The sequence below is a fragment of the Sesamum indicum genome, linkage group LG11 (assembly GCF_000512975.1).
Source record: "Sesamum indicum cultivar Zhongzhi No. 13 linkage group LG11, S_indicum_v1.0, whole genome shotgun sequence".
Classification (NCBI taxonomy): Eukaryota; Viridiplantae; Streptophyta; class Magnoliopsida; order Lamiales; family Pedaliaceae; genus Sesamum; species Sesamum indicum.
The window spans coordinates 193,239-204,018 of record NC_026155.1 but is presented as its reverse complement, the minus strand read 5'-3'; the positions used below and the strand labels follow the sequence as shown (position 1 = coordinate 204,018).

General features: G+C 34.9%; 1 protein-coding gene across 1 annotated transcript; it reads right to left on the bottom strand.

The window, feature by feature from the left end:
* Positions 7,671–9,039, bottom strand: LOC105173060 (homeobox-leucine zipper protein ATHB-12). Its single transcript, XM_011094707.2, has 2 exons — positions 8,527–9,039; positions 7,671–8,333 (listed from the first exon to the last, which is right to left on the bottom strand). The coding sequence occupies exons 1-2, from the start codon at positions 8,863–8,865 to the stop codon at positions 7,980–7,982; spliced, it is 693 nt and encodes a 230-aa protein (XP_011093009.1). The 5' UTR covers positions 8,866–9,039; the 3' UTR covers positions 7,671–7,979.

The following is a 10,780-nucleotide window of genomic DNA, read 5'->3' as shown; positions in this document are numbered from 1 at the left end:
ATGGCCCTTTTGATCACCAAGCCCACAACCCGGTCCAACCCATGCCTATAACCCGATTCAGTTAGCTTTAAACCCCCATTTCTTCTCCTAGCAGCCGTTTTCTCCCTCTCTCTTTCTCATCCGCCTCCTTGGCTTCTCCTCCTCATTTGAATCTTCAATGGAGGATTCCTAGGGTGTTGGGAATCCTCTCCACCGCCTTCCTCACCTCTCTTTCATCCCTTCTACCGGCATAAATATCTCCTCTCCTTTGTGGATCAATAGAACCGAATATACTAGAGTAAATCCTTGGCGCTCTTGAATATTTTTGTGAAAACCATTGTGGTTGGCTTTGCGTCTAAGTTCTTAGTGAACGAGTGGTGTTACTCTTGGTGAGAAAGGAGCAACCGTGAGTGTGTGGGTTGCCGGCCTTCTTGTGGTCGTGTCGACCACCTCGGATCTTTGGCTCCCTGAGCCGATATTCTTTATCTGCTTTCTTTATTACTTCTGTAATTATTATTATTGTATATTTGAGGAGTTGTGTACTCCATTGTTTGTAATAGTTGAATAGATTATTACAAAGCTTCCGCTAAATGGGCTCACCATCCAACAGTGGTATCACAGCCACACGGTTGTATGATTTTGAAGATGCACGGTAACATCAAACCTCACTCCTCTTATTTTTTTGTGAAATTGCTGTTGATTTTATCGTTAATTTGGTGCTGAAAATTGCTGAAATTGCTGCTGAAATTACTATTGAAAATTGTTGTTTTTTGGGGCGAAAATTACTAGTGTTTCTTAACTGTTATTTAGGCGTTAATTTGCTGAAAACATTGCTGTTGTTTTTGGGGTAAAATTAGTTGCTGAAATTACTAAAAGCGAACAAAGGCTTCTCAAGGTTCACCTGAGATGCAAAGCTGCTACTAACCGTTCTAATACACACTTCACACTCCCCAATTCCACCCCAGTTTCTTGCCAAAACACTAATGTATTGTCTGCGAACAGTAAGCAAGACACCCTAAGGCCTTGACGGCTAATTTCCATGCCCTTAATTTTATCCCACTTTAGCCATTCTCAAAAGATTGCTCAGTATTTCTGCATAAAACAAGAAAAGATATGGCGAAAGTGGTTCCCCTTGACAGAGCCCTTGCTAGGGGTGGAAATAACCAAACTTGTTACCAGTTAGCATAATTGAATAAGACATAGTGGAGACATACAACCGGATAAGTGATATAAAATTTGAATGGAAACCAAGCTTGGCTAACACTCTCTCAAGGAAATTCCACTCAACGCGATCATAAGCTTTGCTAAGATCAAGTTTGAACGCCAAATGTCCCACTGAACCCCAATACTTATGAGCTAAGTAGTGTATAATCTCGTAAGCCACAAGAACATTATCAATGATCAATCTACCAGGTACAGAAAGTGATTGAGTCTCTGAAATGATGTTATTCATGATAGGTTTTAAACGATTGGCTAACACTTTTGCGGTAATCTTATAGGTGATATTGCAGAGACTAATAGGTCTGAATTGATTGACATGCTCTGTGCTAAGGATTAGGAATCAAAACAATGTATGTATAATTTAACTTTGGATCAAACTAACTATTATTCAAGAAATCAAGAACAAAAGAAGTAACTTCACTACCCATAATGTGCTAATACTTTTGAAAGAAAACGGGAGAGATACTGTCGGGGCCAAGAGATTTATGGGATGCATCTGGGCGATAGCAAGTCTCACTTCATCAGTGGAGAAAGGTTGATTGAGTACTTCGTTTGTAGCACCCCCTACTCACTATGTTTAATTATCACTATTTCATCATTTCCTTAATTACAACTCATTCTATAAGTAATTTCTTTTCAACCCATAAAATAAATTTTATTTTATCAATATAATATATAGATATCACAAAGTGATAATAGATATTGCCAAAAGTTTATATTTATATTCACCAGATATCCTTATATACATACCTTCAAAGGAAAATAGTGTATCAACCAACAGTACAAAATTTTAAACACAAACCCGGTAAAAGACTAGAATATTTAACAACCAAACAGCCTGAAATCCCAACTTCAGATGTCACGGCTGACCCACTTAATAAAAACAACGACATGGCTCAAAGTCCAATGTGACTAGTTAGTGTGACTTATCTCCTGAAAAGTACATGGCAAGGAATGGGCTGCCTACTCAGTAAGTATAGGTAACTAATCTATATATATACACACAGACAGAAGGTCATGTAAAATACAATCACATCAACTAACAATTATTCGTTATATAGCAACAGTAGATTAATGCATACCCACAACTATAAGTCAGTCTACGACATAATATTCAATATTATCGTTTATTTCTAAGGACTTGCTTGCTCTAATTAGGGTACATCAATCAATAATTTTGTCGGTTGTCATCATCTCAATCAATGTCATATCATATACAGCACAGGATACCCGCGTTGTATGTGATATCCCCACACTCTCTATCCCAGTGTGTAGCAATATCATCACAGGATATCACGACAAACATCGCATCCCCACACCACTTAATGTGTAGCTAACAGCACAAGATACTCCTCACTACCCGAAATACCTCGGTACACTACGCGCCATGGTACCTAACTTAATTCATTTATTTTTTATATCACATCATCAACCACATTATCATCAATCACATTATCGTAAATCATTGACTATATTCCCAACTAGGTAAGCACCATCTTTTATTTCTATTCACAACAATAATATCACTAACTTTATCATTCAATTCTCTCTATAATAATTATTTCCTCAGTAATAATTTTCCAATTTGATTTCATATAATAGTCAATTATACGATCACATAATCACACTTCTCACGTCCATACATTACAATCACATATATCGCATAGTAACAATTCCACCGATATTAAGGTGACCCAACAAATTGTCCACAACTAAATATGTAAATAACCAATATACAAAATCCACATATATATAAATATAAATCCAAGTTCACTGTGAAATACAAGAAACCAATATGTATATAATACTTCACATATAAATATATATACATATATATAAATCCAATTAGCTATACTTACCTCAAATCTCAAAATGCTTCAATTAACACACGGGACTGCTCAACCCTCTATTTTATTATCGCCTCTTATAATAGAGTATTATATGTACAATCAATATATATAGAATATTATAAACTCTAAATAAAATATTATATAATGTTCGTATATTTTCCACCAATCTTTTAATATTTCAGCTATATTGAAGTTCAAACCTATGTTCCATTTTCTTTTAAATAACTATAATTTCTAAACTTCCCAAGTATGTATTTAATTTATCAACTGACTCATAAAAATTTATTTAATCAAAACCATTATATATTTATAATTGTTGTTTTTAATATCATCCTAAATTAGATTTTCATTAAAAATCTCGTTTTTCCTCAAAATAGCATAATATTTCTTAATATGATTTTGGGTACGTTTTTTTTGAGAGTACCTAAAACCAAGGCAAGGATACAATTAGAAACATTTGGGATTCTGGGTTTTTACATGTTGTCTATTTGTTAAGTAAAAAAGAATAAACTATTAATAATACCACTTTTCCTTTTCCACTCAAATATATGCTATTCTAACACAAAGACTAATGGTTTCACTGGCAGTAGGCAATGAGGAAGAATTTTCAATTTTAGACAGAAAGGCAATCAATTTAACTCCAATTGCAACCAGTTCCAACAAATAATTAAACGACAATACATAAAATTATGTATTTGGTTAATCATTATAATGGAATTGTTTAAATTAATTATAGTAATATTTAAATTTAATGAATTTAATAATTTAATTAAACATTTATATCATTTTTATATCAATGTAATATTTAATTCTGCACTAATTTAAATAGTCAAACTCGTAAAATATTTCGATTAAATAGTATATCGTTTAATATAAATAATATTTAATAAATAGACTAATTAAATAATATATTTATATAAATTAATAATAATTAAAATCAAAATAAGCGTACCTATTTCGTCAGTATGTATAATGTGTGAATTATTACGTGTTTTATGATTTTTGTTTGCTTATATATATATATATATATATTATATGTGTGTGCATTGAAATGGAAAAAAGCAACGGGGTGAGGAGGGTGGCCATGTGCTGCTCCTCCTTTTTCTTTAATTTATTCAATTTTTTTAATTTTTTTTTGATAATTCCCATTACATCCTATTGAATTTCATAATTAATAAAATTTTCTTCCAAATATTATAATGAGGTTCAATTTACTCCGTTCATGTTTTAATGTATTTCAATTTTAATTGATAATTTATTTGTAATTAAATTTAAATTTCTTAATAATTACTAATTAGTCTCTCAAGTATGTAAAAAAATATGCGAAGCCACATTGTTCATGTGCTCACGGACTTTAGCTGTCCTCCCCCCAAGCACTACGACTGATATCCACGTCCCTCGGATTTGTACTTAAGAATTGGTTCTCAAAGTGCGCTAAAACCGTATGATACATCTCATCCGCGCGCCAAAGCACACCATTGACCCTCCCGATTCCTCAAGCGAGCAATCAAAATTTTCTTTTGTCGTGAGTTCGGCCCAGAATGAAAGTAGGCAGTGTTCTGATCACTTCCCTATAGCCATTGAGCTTTTCCTCTCTGCTTTCACATGATTTCTTCCCACGAGAGGACCTCTTACAATTCCTTGCGCAAAACCACCCTTCGTTGAGCCGTTTCACTGTTAATTGGGCCTTTTGCCAGTTGGTCAAGATGTTCCTCGATATCCTTCACCTTATCCTTGATCCTCCCAAAGCTGATCTGTACCCAATCCAAAAGCCCAACCCAAGTGTTCAGAATACACTCCATCACCCTCTCTCCCGCTGGGCATGTACGGTCACAACTCCAACTATGGCGAATGGTGCCCTCACATCCATCCGCCCCAACCCACATGGCTTTGAAACAAAATAATTTCTTTGGCTTTAAAGCTATTCCTTCGTCTCCTTGCATGCTAACAGTAAGTGGGTTATGGTCAGAGTCACGAGCAGCTCCAATGTGCACATTAGCATCCGAGAACAACGCCTTCCAGCCCGGCGTCACACAAGCTCGATCTAATCTGAAACGAACCCTGTCTAGGGCCTCCCTCATGTTGCACCATGCGAACTTATCTCCATTAAATCTGAGATCGAGGAGGTGGCAATCCGAGAGGCAAGAGCTGAATTCCTCAATTTGAGGTCAATGCCTCGATACTCCAGTTTTCTCATGGGGATAAAGTATTTCGTTAAAGTCTCCTGCACAAATCCAAGGACGAACCAAAGTGCCAAGGGTCTGAAGTAATCTCCATGTTTCTCCTCTTCTAGCAGCCTCCGGGTGAACATAAATTCCTGTAAACCTCCATCCTTGTGTTCCTTCGTCACTAGTTATTCCTACATCAATATGAGCCTCTGAAAACGAATGAAGAACAACATTTATGTCCTTTCGCCACAGGAGAATCAGACCTTCCCCATTCCCTTTAGAATCTACATTCACCCCAAACATGTTAAATTTCTCCTCTAGAATATCGCATTTACGCTTCTTGCACTTGGTCTCAAAGAGGAAGATAGGGGGTTGTGGAGTCGAATTAGCACGTTAAGATAATGAATTTTTCAAGGGGACCCCAATGACATTTCTAAGCTATCATTTTCATGGCAACCGGCAGAGCAGTATATGACATCAGAATTCTCATCCAGCAAATGACGACGCTTCGCCTCACGGTCCCTACCCTCGCCCAAATCGATGATACCAATAGGTCGACCTCGCTTCCATGGCACTGTACCTCTTCTACCCGCTGCCCTCAGACCCCTCCAGTGATGACCCTGTCCCCCTGTTGCTCTACGGAAAAGACCACCAGAACCCGCACTAGTCCTATGTCTAGTCCTATGTCGACTAGCATAGGATCTGGCTCTAAACTAGTTGTGACGCTATCACTTTTTTTCTATCTATACCTAGATCCTTATCCTTGCTAGTATACTGCATCTGCCCGTCACTCTTAGTCTCAGCCATCTCCAGAACACGAGAACTCAAGCTGGTTGTTGGTGAATACGACTGGGTCCGGCCCTGCCTGCTCCAATCCACCAGATTCAAATCAACCCGAGCCATTGAGCCCTTCCTCGTGCCATCATCTTCGAGCCCCTTTTGAGCCACCTGCTTAACTTTAGTCCCTTGACTACCCTCGGCACGTATGCCAGCTGCAAAATTACCAAACACATCCGAGCCTCTTGCTGAGCTGAACAAATTATCATTTTATAAATCTAATTTTCATTGTTTGAAGTGACACTAACTTCAAATTGACAACTTACGAACTTAGAACCAAAAGCGAAGTAAAAAAGCCTAACCTCATCATTTTATTCTCAATTATAATATGGTCAAAGGGGTCAATTTAAGACAAAACTAAAATTTAAGGATGCTAATTAAATTTAAAAATGAACTTGAGAAGTTAGCAAATAATATTTTAACACACTTAATTTGCTAGGAAAGGTCTTAAATATTTATTAAAAAAATAATTTACTAGGACACAATAAAATTTAAAATGAATAGCATATGAGTAACATGTAAATACTAATCCAAACTTCAAACAGTAAAAATATAAAATAAAATACATATCCTCAATTTTATTAAATTAAAAGTGTTGTCATCATCTTTTAGATTGTAATTTTTTTCCCTAATATAAGGATGTATCATTTTGACAATACTAATAAGTGCAAGTTATGATTAAATATAAAATAGTGAGAATCTCTTGAATACTTTTTTTTTTTTTTGAGAGAACACTCGTATACTTACTGGGCTAGAGTTTTAGATTGTACCCTTACTGGGGTATATTATTAATTGTTTATTAATCAAATTTATTTGTAAAAACAAATCCAAGCTTTGATTAAATATTTTATTTTAGTATTGATTTGTTAATATTATTATTATTTTATATTAATTGGTTTAACACAAGATAATGAAATATAATCGTCAATGATACCAAATACAAAATTTTAATTTTAGGAAATATTTTTTATTTAATAGTAGCAATAAAATTTAGAAAGTGAATTACAATTAATAGAAGTATATAATGTTCTTATCACTTAAAATAATTATTATCAATTTATTTTGAAAATATAACTATATAATACTAATGTTTTAATGACAAAAACATAAATAATATCATGAACTTAATATTTTTATGATTAATTATAAATAATATGTTTATCTCTAAAAATATATTTGTACACGTACATCACAACTTGATAGTATATATATATATGTCATATCTATGATCAGAAACGAAGACTTTAACTTTTGAATATATAGTGAGTGATGCATGAGTGACTGCACGAAATTCACGTGTTATTCTAAAGACAAATTAAATAAAGACAATATGAACTCATGTAAGGTTTTGGTGATACAATTGTAATTTGTCCATGTCCTGGGCCACACACAGCTGTTGTTTTTCTGCAGCATAATCTTCAATTTGATGCTGGATTCCCCAAACTCATAATCCTCATTAATTAACCTAATGTTTTCTCTCAGATTGTTTTCTATATATATTTATATATAATTTGTTGATCATGTTGTTTTATATAAGTCACAAATACATATGATGATCTCCATTAACTCAAACCTGAAGCTGCAAAGCTAATTAATTAGTAACAGAAAAGAAGAATGAAATGGGAAATAGTTCCATTAATATATATTTCGGCTCATGAGTTCATCATGCATGGAGATGGCAATCCTAATCGAATTTTCTTTAATTACATGTACATCATCAGTACCCAGTGAATGTGACCCTGCCATGGCTCAGGCGTAATCCTCCCCTCCGTGCTCCAGTACAACTTTCAGCCGATGCTGAAATGCATGCGCTTGACAATTACTGAAAATCCCATGAAAGCCCATTTCCATTCATATACATCAATAGAGGGAATTAATCGACCAATCTTATTCCAATACAAAATCTTCCTAATGCCATATTTATTCACGACCAGAAATCCCACCACTGATAACAATCATGATCAGTTGGCTGATTTATCAGATCATCAGAATCAAGACTTCCCCAATCTTCAGCTGATGTCAGTGAGCTATCAGCAGCTGCAGGTTCCACCAATTTCAGCAACTCATTTTCTTCATCCAGACCAAACAGTACTGGCCTTATGCTGCTATCATCATCTGAAAGTATCTCCTCCAGAGATCTGGTACCTACATTTGTCACTTCAGATAATTGGATCTTAGTATGATCTGATTCTCCATCATCATCAGTAATCCCCTTCCGGGCTATTTCTTGAATTTGACCCTCGGACTTCCCCATCATCTCATTCTTTAGCTTCTGCAACTGTTCAAGAAGGTCATCACATAAATTTATATAACAACTTATAATTAGGACAATATATGTATTATATGTATGGAAGATATGATTTTCCTCGTATCTTGTCAGAGATGGCTTGTGTCATTATACTAATTATTATTACATATATAAGAGCTAGCTAGCAATATGATGATCTGATGATGAATATTGAAATGATTACCTTGATAAGCAATGATTGGTTCTGTTCCTTCAAAGCTTCAACCTGGGAAGCCAAGTTGTTGTAGTTAGCCAACAATATGGCGTATTCTTTCTCCATGTGCTTGGACTTCCACCGAGCTCTCTTGTTCTGAAACCATATCGCAACCTGTCGGGGCTGCAATCCCAATTCATTTGCAAGCTGCGCTTTCTTTTTTGGCTCCAATTTGGACTCGGACTCGAACATGACCTCCAAAGATCGAATCTGTTCATCACTGAATCTTCTCTTGTTCTTGATTTTCTTCTTCTTTGCCATGGTGTTGAGGTTACCGACACATGAATTCTCCATCCAATCCGACATCATAATATTTTCGGGTTGGAACTTTAATCCATGAAAATATATAGTTCTTGGAGGTTTGTTTAGCAGAATATCTTGAGGTGAATGGGTGTTGGGGTGTGATTGGAATTTTTAGTTCTTGTTTGATTTATACATATAATCACAGAAGCTAGCTAGATAGCTATCTCTGTGTGTAGTTGTTCTAGTGCCTTGAGAACATTGCCCATTATTTAGTCATTCCCTTTTTATTAAATTCTTTTCCTTAGTACTACTAAGTACCAAACTCCTAAACTCTTTCTCTTTCTTTTCTTCAGTTACGTTTCTGACATTTGTTGCTTGCAGATCTAATAACAATTGTCAGAATCATGATGAGCTATGATTCATCTGTACCAATTACTTACCATGCTTGTTATAATCTTTTGTTTTAGTTTGGTAGAAAAGAGAGTTCAATAAAATCACAAACAATTTTGACATACAAACATGTATGTATAGGGGCCGGACAGTAACTTCTAACTTTTGAGATGGGGATTACTGAGTTTGTCGTTTTTACCAATACTGTCAATATCGAAATAGTGAAATGTACAGCTTGAAACACGCATACACTGAATCACGTCTTGGTATAAAGGCTGCATTCTTACTCCAGTTTCCATTCAATCTCTAGCTGCTTTTTACGGTCTAAAATCATGTCTTGTTTTCTGTTATTACTTTTAGTTCAATTGCAACTTACACATAAATAAATAATGAATGCTACCGCTAGGGGATCTCACACTGTAGCTGGATAAATTATAAAAATTTCCTTAAAATATAAAAAATTAAAGATCAAACACTTCAAGATCAGCAAATTATTTGTCTTAATTAACCCAATACTATCATCATTGCATCTAGTTGTTCGATCTCTATATGATCGACAACAATTATTGAATTATATCATTTTTATTTCATTTAGACGTTGAATGACTATAATTGAAATTTGTGCAATGTATTCCTAGTTGTGTTTTTGGTCGCCGGGCTAAGCATTAAAACTCATACTCGTATATGACCATAATTATAATTCAAATAAGCTACAATAATTACCAAAATGCATGCATGTTTACATAATACTGAGTTTCAGGGCATCGTTGAAGGGTAAGTACTAATAATTAGCCCCATGCAACACCTAGGAAACGAAAACTGTTAGGGCCGGAGAAATAAGTTGCCGACTATGCTGACTTTGAATGTTTGCACGACAAAGGAAGAAAGGGATGTGGTTATATAGGTTGAACTGGAGCTACCTCGCACTTCAATTTGTGTTTTCTTGCAATGCATAGGATAGCATAGGAGAAATTTACTTATATAATTTATGAGAAAAAACTAAAAACAAAGAACGAAAGAAAGGCACTTAAAGAAATAAATTGGAGTGATTATTTTTATTTTTATTTTTGAGAATATGAATAAATTGGATTGAGTCACTATCAATGAATGAATACGTGGTATATAGAAAGAAGTGAAATTGTCAATATGTCACACATCAACTAATGAAATTATGGCATGTGGCCCTACTCAATAACATGTCATTTTATGGTGCAATGAACTAGTGGTGCTGCTTTGGAAGCTTGTACCCATTGAATTGGACACGTAGCCAAGTCTACCTCCATGTGGGCTCTACCCACAAAGTTATTCATGATTCTGCTACATCACTTGTTTGTTTTTTTTCCTTTCTATGGACACCACTTCACATTCAAACCCCCCCATTGCCCAGTGATAAAAATCGAAGCTACGAATGCTACGAGATATGAGATACATATACATATAATATTAAAATATAATTTGATGATCATTACTTGTCGGTGATGACGATTATCAATGGGAAAAATGAAAAGAAAAATGGTAAAAGAAAGAAGAGAAGTTGGTAGGCGGTCACCATCTATATGTATGTTGTTGATAGGGTTAAGCACATAAATGA

Bases quoted from the DNA above. Each gene is read 5' to 3' on its own strand.
- LOC105173060 (XM_011094707.2), bottom strand. From the start codon at position 8,865: ATGATGTCGGATTGGATGGAGAATTCATGTGTCGGTAACCTCAACACC. The intron at 8,334-8,526 runs GTAATCATTTCA...CTTCTTGAACAG, and splicing joins ACCAATCATTGCTTATCAAG to TTGCAGAAGCTAAAGAATGA.